The 19630-nt window shown below is 40.3% G+C and overlaps 1 protein-coding gene across 1 annotated transcript in view; it reads right to left on the bottom strand.

Moving 5' to 3' along the window:
• Positions 1 to 19630, bottom strand: part of ssuh2.1 (ssu-2 homolog, tandem duplicate 1) — a 67172-nt gene that overhangs the window by 34962 nt on the left and 12580 nt on the right. The window contains exon 2 of the mRNA XM_055917860.1: positions 7817 to 7912. Within this exon, the coding sequence (XP_055773835.1) occupies positions 7817 to 7912 (96 nt within the window). The remainder of the gene's footprint in view (positions 1 to 7816; positions 7913 to 19630) is intronic.

The following is a 19630-nucleotide window of genomic DNA, read 5'->3' as shown; positions in this document are numbered from 1 at the left end:
ATGTAGTGTTCTAAATGACAGTGTAGTGTTCTAAAGTAGTGTTCAAAATGACAATGTAGTGTTCTAAATGACAGTGTAGTGTTCTAAATGACAGTGTAGTGTTCTAAATGACAATGTAGTGTTCTAAATGACAGTGTAGTGTTCTAAAGTAGTGTTCAAAATGACAATGTAGTGTTCTAAATGACAGTGTAGTGTTCTAAATGACAGTGTAGTGTTCTAAATGACTGTGTAGTATTCTAAATGACAGTGTAGTGTTCTAAATGACAGTGTAGTATTCTAAATGACAGTGTAGTGTTCTAAATGACAGTGTAGTGTTCTAAATGACAATGTAGTGTTCTAAATGACAGTGTAGTGTTCTAAAGTAGTGTTCAAAATGACAATGTAGTGTTCTAAATGACAGTGTAGTGTTCTAAATGACAGTGTAGTGTTCTAAATGACAATGTAGTGTTCTAAATGACAGTGTAGTGTTCTAAAGTAGTGTTCAAAATGACAATGTAGTGTTCTAAATGACAGTGTAGTGTTCTAAATGACAGTGTAGTGTTCTAAATGACTGTGTAGTATTCTAAATGACAGTGTAGTATTCTAAATGACAGTGTAGTATTCTAAATGACAGTGTAGTGTTCTAAATGACAGTGTAGTGTTCTAAATGACGGTGTAGTATTCTAAATGACAGTGTAGTATTCTAAATGACAGTGTAGTGTTCTAAATGACAGTGTAGTGTTCTAAATGACGGTGTAGTATTCTAAATGACAATGTAGTGTTCTAAATGACAGTGTAGTGTTCTAAATGACGGTGTAGTATTCTAAATGACAGTGTAGTGTTCTAAATGACAGTGTAGTGTTCTAAATGACAGTGTAGTGTTCTAAATGACTGTGTAGTATTCTAAATGACAGTGTAGTGTTCTAAATGACAGTGTAGTATTCTAAATGACAGTGTAGTGTTCTAAATGACAGTGTAGTGTTCTAAATGACGTGTAGTATTCTAAATGACAGTGTAGTATTCTAAATGACAGTGTAGTGTTCTAAATGACAGTGTAGTGTTCTAAATGACGGTGTAGTATTCTAAATGACAATGTAGTGTTCTAAATGACAGTGTAGTGTTCTAAATGACAGTGTAGTGTTCTAAATGACAGTGTAGTGTTCTAAATGACGGTGTAGTATTCTAAATGACAATGTAGTGTTCTAAATGACAGTGTAGTGTTCTAAATGACAGTGTAGTGTTCTAAATGACAATGTAGTGTTCTAAATGATAGTGTAGTGTTCTAAAGTAGTGTTCAAAATGACAATGTAGTGTTCTAAATGACAGTGTAGTGTTCTAAATGACAGTGTAGTGTTCTAAATGACAGTGTAGTATTCTAAATGACAGTGTAGTGTTCTAAATGACAGTGTAGTGTTCTAAATGACAATGTAGTGTTCTAAATGACAGTGTAGTGTTCTAAAGTAGTGTTCTAAATGACAGTGTAGTATTCTAAATGACAGTGTAGTATTCTAAATGACAGTGTAGTGTTCTAACTGACAGTGTAGTGTTCTAAATGACAATGTAGTGTTCTAAATGACAGTGTAGTGTTCTAAAGTAGTGTTCAAAATGACAATGTAGTGTTCTAAATGACAGTGTAGTGTTCTAAATGACAGTGTAGTGTTCTAAATGACTGTGTAGTATTCTAAATGACAGTGTAGTATTCTAAATGACAGTGTAGTATTCTAAATGACAGTGTAGTGTTCTAAATGACAGTGTAGTGTTCTAAATGACGGTGTAGTATTCTAAATGACAGTGTAGTGTTCTAAATGACAGTGTAGTGTTCTAAATGACAATGTAGTGTTCTAAATGACAGTGTAGTGTTCTAAAGTAGTGTTCTAAATGACAGTGTAGTATTCTAAATGGCAGTGTAGTATTCTAAATGACAGTGTAGTGTTCTAAATGACAGTGTAGTGTTCTAAATGACAATGTAGTGTTCTAAATGACAGTGTAGTGTTCTAAAGTAGTGTTCAAAATGACAATGTAGTGTTCTAAATGACAGTGTAGTGTTCTAAATGACAGTGTAGTGTTCTAAATGACTGTGTAGTATTCTAAATGATAGTGTAGTATTCTAAATGACAGTGTAGTATTCTAAATGACAGTGTAGTGTTCTAAATGACAGTGTAGTGTTCTAAATGACGGTGTAGTATTCTAAATGACAGTGTAGTATTCTAAATGACAGTGTAGTGTTCTAAATGACAGTGTAGTGTTCTAAATGACGGTGTAGTATTCTAAATGACAATGTAGTGTTCTAAATGACAGTGTAGTGTTCTAAATGACAGTGTAGTGTTCTAAATGACAGTGTAGTGTTCTAAATGACGGTGTAGTATTCTAAATGACAATGTAGTGTTCTAAATGACAGTGTAGTGTTCTAAATGACAGTGTAGTGTTCTAAATGACAGTGTAGTGTTCTAAATGACAGTGTAGTATTCTAAATGACAGTGTAGTGTTCTAAATGACAGTGTAGTGTTCAAAATGACAGTGTAGTGTTCTAAATGACAGTGTAGTGTTCTAAAGTAGTGTTCAAAATGACAATGTAGTGTTCTAAATGACAGTGTAGTGTTCTAAATGACAGTGTAGTGTTCTAAATGACTGTGTAGTATTCTAAATGACAGTGTAGTATTCTAAATGAGAGTGTAGTATTCTAAATGACAGTGTAGTGTTCTAAATGACATTGTAGTGTTCTAAATGACAGTGTAGTATTCTAAATGACAGTGTAGTGTTCTAAATGACCGTGTAGTGTTCTAAATGACAATGTACTGTTCTAAATGACAGTGTAGTGTTCTAAAGTAGTGTTGTAAATGACAGTGTAGTATTCTAAATGACAGTGTAGTATTCTAAATGACAGTGTAGTGTTCTAAATGACAGTGTAGTGTTCTAAATGACAATGTAGTGTTCTAAATGACAGTGTAGTGTTCTAAAGTAGTGTTCAAAATGACAATGTAGTGTTCTAAATGACAGTGTAGTGTTCTAAATGACAGTGTAGTGTTCTAAATGACAATGTAGTGTTCTAAATGACAGTGTAGTGTTCTAAAGTAGTGTTCAAAATGACAATGTAGTGTTCTAAATGACAGTGTAGTGTTCTAAATGACAGTGTAGTGTTCTAAATGACTGTGTAGTATTCTAAATGACAGTGTAGTGTTCTAAATGACAGTGTAGTATTCTAAATGACAGTGTAGTGTTCTAAATGACAGTGTAGTGTTCTAAATGACAATGTAGTGTTCTAAATGACAGTGTAGTGTTCTAAAGTAGTGTTCAAAATGACAATGTAGTGTTCTAAATGACAGTGTAGTGTTCTAAATGACAGTGTAGTGTTCTAAATGACAATGTAGTGTTCTAAATGACAGTGTAGTGTTCTAAAGTAGTGTTCAAAATGACAATGTAGTGTTCTAAATGACAGTGTAGTGTTCTAAATGACAGTGTAGTGTTCTAAATGACTGTGTAGTATTCTAAATGACAGTGTAGTATTCTAAATGACAGTGTAGTATTCTAAATGACAGTGTAGTGTTCTAAATGACAGTGTAGTGTTCTAAATGACGGTGTAGTATTCTAAATGACAGTGTAGTATTCTAAATGACAGTGTAGTGTTCTAAATGACAGTGTAGTGTTCTAAATGACGGTGTAGTATTCTAAATGACAATGTAGTGTTCTAAATGACAGTGTAGTGTTCTAAATGACGGTGTAGTATTCTAAATGACAGTGTAGTGTTCTAAATGACAGTGTAGTGTTCTAAATGACAGTGTAGTGTTCTAAATGACTGTGTAGTATTCTAAATGACAGTGTAGTGTTCTAAATGACAGTGTAGTATTCTAAATGACAGTGTAGTGTTCTAAATGACAGTGTAGTGTTCTAAATGACGTGTAGTATTCTAAATGACAGTGTAGTATTCTAAATGACAGTGTAGTGTTCTAAATGACAGTGTAGTGTTCTAAATGACGGTGTAGTATTCTAAATTACAATGTAGTGTTCTAAATGACAGTGTAGTGTTCTAAATGACAGTGTAGTGTTCTAAATGACAGTGTAGTGTTCTAAATGACGGTGTAGTATTCTAAATGACAATGTAGTGTTCTAAATGACAGTGTAGTGTTCTAAATGACAGTGTAGTGTTCTAAATGACAATGTAGTGTTCTAAATGATAGTGTAGTGTTCTAAAGTAGTGTTCAAAATGACAATGTAGTGTTCTAAATGACAGTGTAGTGTTCTAAATGACAGTGTAGTGTTCTAAATGACAGTGTAGTATTCTAAATGACAGTGTAGTGTTCTAAATGACAGTGTAGTGTTCTAAATGACAATGTAGTGTTCTAAATGACAGTGTAGTGTTCTAAAGTAGTGTTCTAAATGACAGTGTAGTATTCTAAATGACAGTGTAGTATTCTAAATGACAGTGTAGTGTTCTAACTGACAGTGTAGTGTTCTAAATGACAATGTAGTGTTCTAAATGACAGTGTAGTGTTCTAAAGTAGTGTTCAAAATGACAATGTAGTGTTCTAAATGACAGTGTAGTGTTCTAAATGACAGTGTAGTGTTCTAAATGACTGTGTAGTATTCTAAATGACAGTGTAGTATTCTAAATGACAGTGTAGTATTCTAAATGACAGTGTAGTGTTCTAAATGACAGTGTAGTGTTCTAAATGACGGTGTAGTATTCTAAATGACAGTGTAGTGTTCTAAATGACAGTGTAGTGTTCTAAATGACAATGTAGTGTTCTAAATGACAGTGTAGTGTTCTAAAGTAGTGTTCTAAATGACAGTGTAGTATTCTAAATGGCAGTGTAGTATTCTAAATGACAGTGTAGTGTTCTAAATGACAGTGTAGTGTTCTAAATGACAATGTAGTGTTCTAAATGACAGTGTAGTGTTCTAAAGTAGTGTTCAAAATGACAATGTAGTGTTCTAAATGACAGTGTAGTGTTCTAAATGACAGTGTAGTGTTCTAAATGACTGTGTAGTATTCTAAATGATAGTGTAGTATTCTAAATGACAGTGTAGTATTCTAAATGACAGTGTAGTGTTCTAAATGACAGTGTAGTGTTCTAAATGACGGTGTAGTATTCTAAATGACAGTGTAGTATTCTAAATGACAGTGTAGTGTTCTAAATGACAGTGTAGTGTTCTAAATGACGGTGTAGTATTCTAAATGACAATGTAGTGTTCTAAATGACAGTGTAGTGTTCTAAATGACAGTGTAGTGTTCTAAATGACAGTGTAGTGTTCTAAATGACGGTGTAGTATTCTAAATGACAATGTAGTGTTCTAAATGACAGTGTAGTGTTCTAAATGACAGTGTAGTGTTCTAAATGACAGTGTAGTGTTCTAAATGACAGTGTAGTATTCTAAATGACAGTGTAGTGTTCTAAATGACAGTGTAGTGTTCAAAATGACAGTGTAGTGTTCTAAATGACAGTGTAGTGTTCTAAAGTAGTGTTCAAAATGACAATGTAGTGTTCTAAATGACAGTGTAGTGTTCTAAATGACAGTGTAGTGTTCTAAATGACTGTGTAGTATTCTAAATGACAGTGTAGTATTCTAAATGAGAGTGTAGTATTCTAAATGACAGTGTAGTGTTCTAAATGACATTGTAGTGTTCTAAATGACGGTGTAGTATTCTAAATGACAGTGTAGTGTTCTAAATGACAGTGTAGTGTTCTAAATGACAGTGTAGTGTTCTAAATTACTGTGTAGTATTCTAAATGACAGTGTAGTATTCTAAATGACAGTGTAGTGTTCTAAATGACGTGTAGTATTCTAAATGACAGTGTAGTATTCTAAATGACAGTGTAGTGTTCTAAATGACAGTGTAGTGTTCTAAATGACGGTGTAGTATTCTAAATGACAATGTAGTGTTCTAAATGACAGTGTAGTGTTCTAAATGACAGTGTAGTGTTCTAAATGACAGTGTAGTGTTCTAAATGACGGTGTAGTATTCTAAATGACAATGTAGTGTTCTAAATGACAGTGTAGTGTTCTAAATGACAGTGTAGTGTTCTAAATGACAGTGTAGTATTCTAAATGACAGTGTAGTGTTCTAAATGACAGTGTAGTGTTCTAAATGATAGTGTAGTGTTCAAAAGTAGTGTTCAAAATGACAATGTAGTGTTCTAAATGACAGTGTAGTGTTCTAAATGACAGTGTAGTGTTCTAAATGACTGTGTAGTATTCTAAATGACTGTGTAGTATTCTAAATGACAGTGTAGTATTCTAAATGACAGTGTAGTGTTCTAAATGACATTGTAGTGTTCTAAATGACGGTGTAGTATTCAAAATGACAGTGTAGTATTCTAAATGACAGTGTAGTGTTCTAAATGGCGGTGTAATATTCTAAATGACAATGTAGTGTTCTAAATGACAGTGTAGTGTTCTAAATGACAGTGTAGTGTTCTAAATGACAGTGTAGTGTTCTAAATGACAGTGTAGTGTTCTAAATGACAATGTAGTGTTCTAAATGACAGTGTAGTATTCTAAATGACAGTGTAGTGTTCTAAATGACAGTGTAGTGTTCTAAATGACAGTGTAGTGTTCTAAATGACAGTGTAGTGTTCTAAATGACAATGTAGTGTTCTAAATGACAGTGTAGTGTTCTAAATGACAGTGTAGTGTTCTAAAGGACAGTGTAGTGTTCTAAATGACAGTGTAGTGTTCTAAAGCAGTGTTCTAAATGACAGTGTAGTATTCTAAATGACAGTGTAGTGTTCTAAATGACAGTGTAGTGTTCTAAATGACAGTGTAGTGTTCTAAATGACAATGTAGTGTTCTAAATGACAATGTAGTGTTCTAAATGACAGTGTAGTGTTCTAAATGACAGTGTAGTGTTCTAAATGACAGTGTAGTATTCTAAATGACACTGTAGTATTCTAAAGGACAGTGTAGTGTTCTAAATGACAGTGTAGTATTCTAAATGACAGTGTAGTGTTCTAAATGACAGTGTAGTATTTTAAATGACAGTGTAGTGTTCTAAATGACAGTATAGTGTTCTAAATGACAGTGTAGTGTTCTAAATGACAGTGTAGTATTCTAAATGACAGTGTAGTGTTCTAAATGACAGTGTAGTGTTCTAAATGACAGTGTAGTATTCTAAATGACAGTGTAGTGTTCTAAATGACAGTGTGGTGTTCTAAAGGACAGTGTGGTGTTCTAAATGACAGTGTAGTGTTCTAAATGACAGTGTAGTGTTCTAAATGACAGTGTAGTGTTCTAAATGACAGTGTAGTATTCTAAATGACAATGTAGTGTTCTAAATGACAGTGTAGTATTCTAAATGACAGTGTAGTATTCTAAATGACAATGTAGTGTTCTAAATGACATTGTAGTGTTCTAAATGACAGTGTAGTGTTCTAAATGACAGTGTAGTGTTCTAAATGTGTAGTGTTCTGAATGACAGTGTAGTGTTCTAAATGACAGTGTAGTATTCTAAATGACAGTGTAGTATTCTAAATGACAGTGTAGTGTTCTAAATGACAGTGTAGTGTTCTAAATGACAGTGTAGTATTCTAAATGACAGTGTAGTATTCTAAATGACAGTGTAGTATTCTAAATGACAGTGTAGTGTTCTAAATGACAGTGTAGTGTTCTAAATGACAGTGTAGTGTTCTAAATGACAGTGTAGTGTTCTAAATGACAGTGTAGTGTTCTAAATGACAGTGTAGTGTTCTAAATGACAGTGTAGTGTTCTAAAAAGAGTCAACGTACAGCTGAATGAGCTGAAAAGGAGGAGACAAAGTGACTGAGACTCACCCCCTCCTTTGGGCTCATCGTTCTTCCTCACAGTTCAGCGTGTATGTGTGTGTGTGTGTGTGTCTCTCACCTCCTCCTTTGGGCTCGTCGTACCCCGTCACACAGTCAAGCCAACCAGGAGGGGGCGCCGACGGACCCTCCTCTGGAATGTTGGGATCAAACGCCCCTGTTGATGTCAGAGAAACATCTGGTTCATGTCCCAACTATCCATTAGACCACGCAACAGAAAACAACAAATAGTACCTCCCCATTTCACTCTGTTTCAGACTGTTTCCTTTTGGTGCCTAATGAACATGACCCTGATATGAGTAGGACCAGGAGTCTTTCCTGACTAATATCCGGGGCCAGGAGTCTTTCCTGACTCTAATAACCGGGGCAGGGAGTCATTCCTGACTCTAATAACCGGGGCAGGGAGTCATTCCTGACGCTAATAACCAGGGCCAGGAGTCTTTACTGACTGTAATAACCAGGGTCAGGAGTCTTTCCTGACTCTAATAACCGAGACCAGGAGTCATTCCTGACTCTAATAACCAGGAGTCTTTCCTGACTGTAATAACCAGTGCCAGGAGCATTTCCTGACGCTAATAACTGGGGCCAGGAGTCATTCCTGATGCTAATAACCAGGGCCAGGAGTCTTTCCTGACTGTAATAACCAGGGCCAGGAGTCTTTCCTGATGCTAAATACCGGGGCCAGGAGTCTATCCCGACTCTAATAACCGGGGCCAGGAGTCTTTCCTGCCTGTAATAACCAGGAGTCTTTCCTGACTGTAATAACCGGGGCCAGGAATCTTTCCTGACTGTAATAACCGGGGCCAGGAGTCATTCCTGACTCTAATAACCAGGAGTCTTTCCTGATTGTAATAACTGGGGCCAGGAGTCTTTCCTGACTCTAATAACCAAGGCCAGGAGTCATTCCTGACTCTAATAACCAGGAGTCTTTCCTGATTGTAATAACCGGGGCCAGGAGTCTTTCCTGACTGTAATAACCGGGGCCAGGAGTCATTCATAACTCTAATAACCAGGAGTCTTTCCTGATTGTAATAACCGGGGCCAGGAGTCTTTCCTGACTCTAATAACCAAGGCCAGGAATCATTCCGGACTCTAATAACCAGGAGTATTTCCTAATTGTAATAACCGGGGCCAGGAGTCTTTCCTGCCTGTAATAACCAGGGCCAGGAGTCTATCCTGACTGTAATAACCGGGGCCAGGAGTCTTTCCTGACTGTAATAACCAGGAGTCTTTCCTGACTGTAATAACCGGGGCCAGGAGTCTTTCCTGACTGTAATTACCGGGGCCAGGAGTCTTTCCTGACTGTAATAACCAGGAGTCTATCCTGACTGTAATAACCGGGGCCAGGAGTCTTTCCTGACTGTAATAACCGGGGCCAGGAGTCTTTCCTGACTGCAATAACCGGGGCCAGGAGTCTTTCCTGACTGTAATAACCGGGGCCAGGAGTCTTTCCTGACTGTAATAACCAGGGGCCAGGAGTCTTTCCTGACTGTAATAACCAGGGCCAGGAGTCTTTCCTGACTGTAATAACCAGGAGTCTTTCCTGACTGTAATAACCAGGAGTCTTTCATGACTGTAATAACCGGGGCCAGGAGTCTTTCCTGACTGTAATAACCAGCGCCAGGAGTCTTTCCTGACTGTAATAACCAGGGCCAGGAGTCTTTCCTGACTGTAATAACCAGGAGTCTTTCCTGACTGTAATAACCAGGGCCATGAGTCTTTCCTGACTGTAATAACCAGGAGTCTTTCCTGACTGTAATAACCGGGGCCAGGAGACTTTCCTGATTGTAATAACCGGGGCCAGGAGTCTTTCCTGACTGTAATAACCAGGAGTCTTTCCTGACTGTAATAACCGGGGCCAGGAGTCTATAAAGTCCAGGTCTGAGTTCAGGTCTGGTCAGAAGAAACCCAGTTACGACAGAGACTCCGATGTCAAGGTTGAAAGATCCGGGGGCACTGGTGAAATTTGAACCCTGGGAGAAGAGCAATCTCGTAGAGAAGCAGTAGTAAGGTGTTGGATATAGGCAAGGCCCTGGTTATAGTCCAACTTAAATGGCATTATACAATACGTTACAGAGTTTAACAGAGCAGTAAACAAATGTTATAAATAATTAACCTCTAAAGTCATGGCTTGTGTCCGATAGTGAAGCTTGTATCTAAAACATTAGGGATTCAGTTCTAATACCAGGCAACAAACACTGCGGAAAACAACAGCCCTTTTGTAATTGATCCAATAGTTCCATCATTCTGGTGGGTCTCATCATCGGTAACATTCTCTCTCACTGTGGTTTGTCTCATTACAACCTGAGATACACAACTGAATAATAGAAGGTAAAAAAAAAAAAGACAAATGCTCTATTGAAAATAGTTATCATTTCGATGGTCACATCATTGGAGACTTCTCTTTCCAGAACAATTACCTTGCCCGTTGAATGTTTGCCTGGCAAACAACATTAGCCTACATCATAACATGAGTATCTGGCAGGCTTGAGTCATGGAAATGCCATTGAAATAGAAAAACCAACCACAGGTGACAGGCCCAGGCCGATAGTGGTCAAGTTCCTGAGGTTCAAGGGGAAAGGTAACTGTTCTGGAAAGAGACAAGAACTTGAGAGGAACATACATCTTCCTCAACGAGGACTATCCTGAAGCTGTGCACCAGAAGAAAAAAGAACTGATCCCAGCCATGAAAGTTACCAGCGCGTGTGGGGACATTGCTTACATCCGCTATGACAGGCTCATTGTCCACCCTCCCTCCCAGAAGCCTGGAAGGGATGAGAGAGCCAAGCCTATTGGTTCATAGCCTCAACCCCGCAGCACACACACCAACTGATTAATGGACTGCTGAATGTTATTTTTAAAATCCTGCAGCGCACGCAAGGTCTCCCTGCTCAAGCCAGCGCATGTCCAGGCCCGTCTGAAGTTTGCCAATGACCATCTGGATGATCCAGAGGAGGAATGGGAGTAGGTCATGTGGTCTGATGAGACAAAAATAGAGCTTTTTGGTCTAAACTCCACTCGCCGTGTTTGGAGGAAGAAGAAGGATGAGTACAACCCCAAGAACACCATCCCAACCGTGAAGCATGGAGGTGGAAACATCATTCTTTTGGGATGCTTTTCTGCATATGGACAGGATGACTGCACCGTATTGAGGGGAGGATGGATGGGGCCATGTATCGCAAGATCTTGGCCAACAACCTCCTTCCCTCAGTAAGAGAATTGAAGATGGGTCGTGGCTGGGTCTTCCAGCATGACAATGACCCGAAACACACAGCCAGGGCATTTAAGGAGTGGCTCCGTAAGAAGCATCTCAAGGTCCTGGAGTGGCCTAGCTAGTCTCCAGACCTGAACCCAATAGAAAATCTTTGGAGGGAGCTGAAAGTCCGTATTGCCCAGCGACAGCCCCGAAACCTGAAGGATCTGGAGAAGGTCTGTATGGAGGAGTGGGCCAAAATCCCTGCTGCAGTGTGTGCAAACCTGGTCAAGAACTACAGGAAACATATGATCTCTGTAATTGCAAACAAAGGTTTCTGTACCAAATATTAAGTTCTGCTTTTCTGATGTATCAAATACTTATGTCATGCAATAAAATGCAAATTAATTACTTATAAATCATACAATGTGATTTTCTGGATTTTTGTTTTAGATTCCGTATCTCACAGTTGAAGTGTATGATAAAAATTACAGACCTCTACATGCTTTGTAAGTAGGAAAACCTGCAAAATCAGCAGTGTATCAAATACTTCTTCTCCCCACTATAGCCTTACGTTCATTTTTGTATTTTGTTGTTTTCGGTGTCATTTTTAATAAAGAAAAATGAATGCTGCACCTTGGTCTCATTCCAACAACTGCCGTAACAGAAGATCCCACCACCAAAGGACCAAGCAGAGTGGCCAGGAGGAGCAGGGATCCTGGGCCCGGGAGAAAAGTGAGTGGAGGACATCAAGGACATGGGAGGAGGTTATGGGACAAGACCCTGCCATGGAAGCAGGCGGAGGCAGCGAGAGAGGAATGGCGACGAAACCAGGAATCAAGGAAACGACGGAAGCCCGAGAGGCAGTCTCAACAACAACAAAAATTGGCGGGGGCACACGGGGTGGCGCGCGGAGCAAAGGTGGGAACAAGAACCAACTCCCTGTAATTACGATGAGGAGTTGATCACGGTTCAGATACCATGTTTTCTGGTTCTGCGCACCGTGCCTCCAGTGCGAACCCTTAGCCCGGTGCGTTCTTTGCCTGCTTTCCGCACGTGTCGGGCTAAAGTGAGCATCCAGACAGGACAGGTTGTGCCGGCTCAGCGCTCCTGGTCTCCAGTACGCCTCCTCGGTCCAGGATATCCTGCGCCGGCTCTACGCACTGTGTCGCCAGTGCGCCTTCACAGCCCAGTGCGTCCTGTGCCAGCACCCCACACTTGCCGGGCTAAAGTGAGCATCCAGCCAGGACGGGTTGTGCCAGCTCTACACTCCAGACCTCCAGTGCGCCTCCACGGTCCAGTATATTTAACATTTAAGACATTTAAGTCATTTAGCAGACGCTCTTATCCAGAGCGACTTACAAATTGGTGCATTCACCTAATGACATCCAGTGGAGCAGCCACTTTACAATAGTGCATCTAAATCTTTTAAGGGGGGGGGGGGGGGGCAGAAGGATTGCTTTATCCTATCCTAGGTATTCCAATATATCCTGTGCCAGCTCCATGCACTAGGCCTCCAGTGCGTGTCTCCAGCATAGTATGTCCTGTGCCTGCTCCACGCACAAAGCTTCCAGTGATAATCCATGGTACGAAGCCTCCAGTGGTGATCCATGGCCCGAAGCCTCCAGTGATGATCCATAGCACAAAGCCTCCAGTGATGATCCATGTCACGAAGCCTCCAGTGATGATTCATGGCACGAAGCCTCCAGTGACGATCCATGGCCCGAAGTCTCCAGTGATGATCCATGGCCTGGATCCTGCAGTGATGATCCATGGCATGAAGCCTGCAGTGATGATCCATGGCACGAAGCCTCCAGGGATGATCCGCAGTCAAGAGTCTCCAGCGACGGTCTGCAGTCCAGAGTCTCCAGCGACGGTCTGCAGTCCAGAGTCTCCAGCGACGGACCGATGGCGCCCAGGCCGGAGCCTCCAGCGAGGGAGCGGAGCTTCCGGCGATGATCGGTGGTTCGGTTCCTCCAGCAGTGTTCTACGGTCCGGAGTCCGCGACAACGATCTACGGTCCAGAGTCCCCGGCGACGATCCCCGCACCAGAGGCGCTACCGAAGTGGGGGAAGGCTCAAGCGGAGCGGGGTCTGCGTCCCGCACCGGAGCCTCCACCGAGATGAAACGCCCACCCGGACCCTCCCCTGTAGGTTCAGGTTTGCGGCCGGAGTTGGGGGGGGTGGGGGGGGTACTGTCACGCCCTGACCTTAGAGAGCCTTTTTTATTCCCTATTTGGTTAGGTCAGGGTGTGACTTGGGTGGGCAAATCTATGTTTCTATTTCTTTGTTGGCCTAGTGTGGTTCCCAATCAGAGGCAGCTGTTTATCGTTGTCTCTGATTGGGGATCATACTTAGGCAGCCCTTTTTCCCACCTTCAGTTGTGGGATCTTGTTTGTGTGTAGTTGCTTTCTGCACTGCATATAGCTTTACGTTCATTTTTGTATTTTGTTGTTTTTCGGTGTCATTTTTAATAAAGAGAAATGTACGCCTACCACGCTGCACCTTGGTCTCATTCCAACAACGTCCGTAACATGTATGCTGATGATTCAACCATATACAGTACATGTCACCAACCACAGCTAATGAAGTCACTAAAACCCTTAACAAAGAGTTGCAGTCTGATTTGGAATGGGTGGCCAGTCATAAACAGGTCCTGAACATCTCTAAAACTAAGAGCATTGTATTTGGTACAAATCATTCCCTAAGTGCTAGACCTCAGCTGAATCTGGTAATGAATGGTGTGGCTGTTGAACAAGTTGAGGAGAATAAATGACTTGGGTGTTAACTTAGATTGTAAACTGTCATGGTTAAAACATACAGTGCCTTGCAAAAGTATTTACCCCCTTGGAATTGTTCCTATTTTGTTGCATTACAACCTGTAATTTAAATGGAATAAAATTGTCCAAATTGGTGAAGTGAAATGAAAAAAATGTATGTTTCTAAAAAAAAAAAATAATGTAAAAACAGAAAAGTGGTGCGTGTATATGTTTCCACCCCCTTTGCTATGAAGCCCCTAAATAAGATCCACCAATTGCAACCAATTACCTTCAGAAGTCACATAATTAGGTAAATAATTCCACCAGTGTGCTATCTAAGTGACACATGATCTGGCACATGATCTCAGTATATATACACCTGTTCTGAAAGGCCCCAGAGTCTGCAACACCACAAAGCAAGGGGCACCACCAAGCAAGTGGCACTATGAAGACCAAGGAGCTCTCCAAACAGGTCAGGGACAAAGTTGTGGAGAAGTACAGATCAGGGTTGGGTTACAAAACAATATCAGAAACTTTGAACATCCCATGGCTCTAAATACAGGGAAATTCTTAAGGGAAACCTAGATATTTGAGACTGGGACGGAGGTTCACCTTCCAGCAGGACAATGACCCTAAGCATACTGCTAAAGCAACACTCGAGTGGTTTAAGGGGAAACATTTAAATGTCTTGGAATGGCCTAGTCAAATCCCAGACCTCAATCCAATTGAGAATCTGTGGTAGGACTTAAAGATTGCTGTACACCAGCGGAACCCATCCAACTTGAAGGACCTGGAGCAGTTTTGCCTTGAAGAATGGGCAAAAATCCCAGTGGCAAGATGTGCCAAGCTTATAGAGACATACTCCAAGAGACTTGCAGCTCTTGGAGTATGTGTCAGCTGTCTGTAATTGCATTCAGCTGTCTGTAATTGCTGCAAAAGGTCGCTCTACAAAGTATTGACTTTGGGGCGGTGAATAGTTTTGCACGCTCAAGTTATTTTTTTGTTGTTGTCTTATTTCTTGTTTGTTTCACAAGTAAAATCTTTTGGATCTTCGAAGTGGTAGGCTTGTTGTGTAAATAAAATGATACAAATCCCCCCAAAAATCTATTTTAATTCCAGGTTGTAAGACAACAAAATAGGAAAAATGCCAAGGGGGGTGAATACTTTCGCAAGCCACTGTATAGATTCAATGGTTGTAAAGATGGGAAGAGATCTGTCTGTAATAAAGAGGCACCACACTCCAAAAGCAAGTCCTGCAGGCTCTAGTTTGGGCTTATCTTGATTATTGTCCAGTCATGTGGTCCAGTGCTGCAAAGAAAGACCTAGTTAAGCTGCAGCTGGTCCAGAACAGAGCACGTCTTGCTCTTCATTGTAATCAAAGGGTTGATATAAATACTATGCATGCCAGTCTCTCTTGGCTGAGAGTTGAGGAGAGAATGACTGCACCACTTCTTCTATTCATAAGAAACAATGTGACAATTCCAAAATGTTTGCATAGTCAACTTACACACAGCTCTGACACAGACACACTTATCCCACCACACATGCCACCAGGGGTCTTTTCACAGTCCCCAAATCCAGAACAAATTCAAGAAAACGTACAGTATTATATAGAGCCATTATTGCATGGGACTTCTTCCATCTCCATCTTCCATTGCTCAAATGAACAGAAAACCTGGTTTCAAAAAACACATAAAGCAACACCTCACCCCTATTTGACCAAGATATGTTGTGTGTATGTTGTAATATGTAGGCTATGTAGTTCTGTCCTTTAGCTGTTTCTGTCTATTAAAGTTCTGTATGATGTCATAAGAGCGTCTGCTAAATGACTTAAATGTAAATGTAAATGTTTTGTGTGGACCCCAGGAAGAGTAACTGCTGCTTTCGCAAACAACTAATGGGGATCCTAATAAAATACCAATAACCAACTTTTACATTTTATTAGTGGTATGTATGGGATACGCAGGGTGTACACCGTCCAACGAAATGCTTACTTGCAGGTTCCTTCTGGACAATGCAACAACAATAATAAATAATCAAATATAACAATACAGACATAAAGTAAATGGCTCAGTAGAAGAGAAAAATACATTTTATCATAAGTATAATTCAGGAATAATAATAATAATAATAACAATAATAATAATTGGCATATGGGTGGACTGGACAGTGCTCTCTCTCTCTCTCACAGGAAAAACAGACATTCGTTGGGAGGGAGAGTACAGGATGCTATATTGTCATCCACCAACAATCCTACTCTGTCTGGCTTCTAAAGATCACGTTAGATTTGAAAGGTCTAGGCTAGGGAGTAGACCAGGAAAACTTTTTAATCAAACAATATTTATTTCCAAGAACTGGAATGCCGGGAGTGTCGAGCTGAGCATCATAAGGTGCATTATATTAACCAATAAACCATATACTATAGTCATATTATTAGCAGCTAATGTCCATGTGGGTGGGCCTACCGTGTGATCTCTACGTAGTATTATTCACATGCATTGTATTACCATTGACTTGCTGTGTAAACACTCCTAGTGGAAACGTATTTGTCCTCACATGACCCAGGCTTAATACACCCTGAGGGAATAAGGAGTGACGCCTAGATCTAGATAGATGAACATTATACACACACACACACACACACACACACACACACACATGGATCCACCTTTGTAATCCGTCAATGCATCATCCTGCACAGTGATTCGATAAACATTTTTTATTATTATTTAACTAGGCACGTCAGTTAAGAACAAATTCTTATTTACAATGACGGCCTACACCGGCGGAACCCGGACGACGTGATACAGCCTGGATTCGAACCAGGGCGTCTGTAGTGACGCCTCTAGCACTGAGATGCAGAGCATTAGAACGCTGTGCCACTCGGGAGCTCCACACTACGGTGTAAAAACCAAAAGGAAAAAGTTGCAAGAAAAACAATGTTGTCCTTACTACCGTGTAATAACTTGTGTACAATATACAATAGTTTACATATTACACTGTACTTACATGGTAATAACTATGGTATTACAAAGGTATTACAACATGGTGCTACTTAATGAACCTGTAGGGCCCAGACACCATCGACACAACATGGTGCCAGTCTGGAACCTGTAGGGCCCAGACACCATCAACATGGTGCCAGTCTGGAACCTGTAGGGCCCAGACACCATCAACATGGTGCTACTTAATGAACCTGTAGGGCCCAGACACCATCAACATGGTGCCAGTCTGGAACCTGTAGGGCCCAGACACCATCAACATGGTGCCACTCAGGAACCTGTAGGGCCCAGACACCATCAACATGGTGCCAGTCTGGAACCTGTAGGGCCCAGACACCATCAACATGGTGCCACTCAGGAACCTGTAGGGCCCAGACACCATCAACATGGTGCCACTCAGGAACCTGTGATCAAGTGGTGGCTTTGTCTTTGTGCACCAGAATGCCCTTTTCATTCCATTGGCCATGTGCACTACACAGCACCACCTTTTCCCTATGTAGTTGCACTACTTTTGAACAGAAGTCTATGGGTCCTGTTTAAAAGGTGTATAAAGAATAGGGTGTCATTTGGGATACAGCCCATGTGTAGTACAGAAGTATTCCTATGTGGGCTTTTCCCATTACTTCCAATTGTTAGTTTGAATGTACCAGCGTACAGGGCTAAATATACTACAGGCTGGCCATCGGTGTCACTGAACACAATACAGTCACCAGTCTATATAAATACCAATGAGAAGCAGTTTCCCCTGCACTGTTATGAGATCGGAGTTTAAGATTATAGGTGATATATATGCCACTTAGCAGAGGCCTTTATCCAAAACAATTTACAGTATGAACCAAGTATAAAAATGTATTCACTCACTACTGTAAATGACTCACTACTGTAAGTCTCTCTGGATAAGAGAGTCTGCTAAATGACTCACTACTGTAAGTCTCTCTGGATCAGAGAGTCTGCTAAATGACTCACTACTGTAGTGGCTCTGGATAAGAGAGTCTGCTAAATGACTCACTACTGTAAGTCTCTCTGGATAAGAGAGTCTGCTAAATGACTCACTACTGTAAGTCTCTCTGCATAAGAGAGTCTGCTAAATGACTCACTACTGTTGTGGCTCTGGATAAGAGAGTCTGCTAAATGACTCACTACTGTAAGTATCTCTGGATAAGAGAGTCAGCTAAATGACTCACTACTGTAAGTGGCTCTGGATAAGAGAGTCTGCTAAATGACTCTCTTCTGTAAGTGGCTCTGGATCAGAGAGTCTGCTAAATGACTCACTACTGTAAGTCTCTCTGGATAAGAGAGTCTACTAAATGACTCACTACTGTAGTGGCTCTGGATAAGAGAGTCTGCTAAATGACTCACTACTGTAAGTCTCTCTGGATAAGAGAGTCTGCTAAATGACTCACTGCTGTAAGTGTCTCCAGATAAGAGAGTATGCTAAATGACTCACTACTGTAAGTATCTCTGGATGAGAGGGTCTGCTAAACGACTCACTACTGTAAGTCTCTCTGGATGAGAGTCTGCTAAATGACTCACTACTGTAAGTCTCTCCAGATAAGAGAGTCTGCTAAATGACTCACTACTGTAAGTCTCTCTGGATAAGAGAGTCTGCTAAATGACTCTCTACTGTAAGTGGCTCTGGATAAGAGAGTCTGCTAAATGACTCACTACTGTAGTGGCTCTGGATAAGAGAGTCTACTAAATGACTCACTACTGTAAGTCTCTCTGGATAAGAGAGTCTGCTAAATGACTCTCTTCTGTAAGTGGCTCTGGATCAGAGAGTCTGCTAAATGACTCACTACTGTAGTGGCTCTGGATAAGAGAGTCTACTAAATGACTCACTACTGAAAGTCTCTCCAGATAAGAGTGTCTGCTAAGTAACTCACTAGTGTAAGTCTCTCTGGATAAGAGAGTCTGCTAAATGACTCACTACTGTAAGTGTCTCTGGATAAGAGAGTCTGCTAAATGACTCACTACTGTAAGTGTCTCCAGATAAGAGAGTCTGCTAAATGACTCACTACTGTAAGTGTCTCCAGATAATAGAGTCTGCTAAATGACTCACTACTGTAAGTCTCTCTGGATCAGAGAGTCTGCTAAATGACTCACTACTGTAGTGTCTCCAGATAAGAGAGTCTGCTAAATGACTCACTACTGTAAGTGTCTCCAGATAATAGAGTCTGCTAAATGACTCACTACTGTAGTAATGTCAATGTAAAATGTACAGTAAGGGCGAAATGGTCATAGGTATTTAGTGTGTGTACGTGTGATCCCTGTGGGAATTGAACCCATGACCTTGGCGTTGCTAACGCCATGCGTTAGGCCTAGATGAACACACTGATAATGGATGGCGGCAGGACAAGCGTGGAAAGTAAAGCTTGATTAGCTTGATTAGCATTCAAACAATGTACCGAGAATACTACTGTACCTACTGTATACAAGGAAAAAGCTGGACCCATACTGCAGCATAAAACCATGCATACTGTATACAAGGAAAAAGCAAAACTAGCTATAACCCACAATTGTATTTATTATTTTAAACCTTTATTTAACTAGGCAAGTCAGTTAACGAACAAATTCTAATAAGTAGCAATCTACTAAAACTACTCAAATCAAATCGAATTTTATTGGTCACATACACATGGTTAGCAGATGTTAATGTGTGAGTGTAGCTAAATGCTTGTGCTTCTAGTTACGACCGTGCAGTAATATCTAACAAATAATCTAACCTAACGATTTCACAACAACTACCTTATACGCACAAGTGTAAAGGAATGAATAAGAATATGTACATAAAGATATATGAATGAGTGATGGTACAGAACGGCATAGGCAAGATGCAGTAGATGGTATAGAGTACAGTCTATACATATGAGATGAGTAATGTATGGTATGTAATCCTTATATAAAGTGGCATTGTTTAAAGTG

Source organism: Salvelinus fontinalis, chromosome 3, assembly GCF_029448725.1.
Source record: "Salvelinus fontinalis isolate EN_2023a chromosome 3, ASM2944872v1, whole genome shotgun sequence".
Classification (NCBI taxonomy): domain Eukaryota; kingdom Metazoa; phylum Chordata; class Actinopteri; order Salmoniformes; family Salmonidae; genus Salvelinus; species Salvelinus fontinalis.
This window is presented reverse-complemented; position numbering and strand designations above follow the sequence as displayed.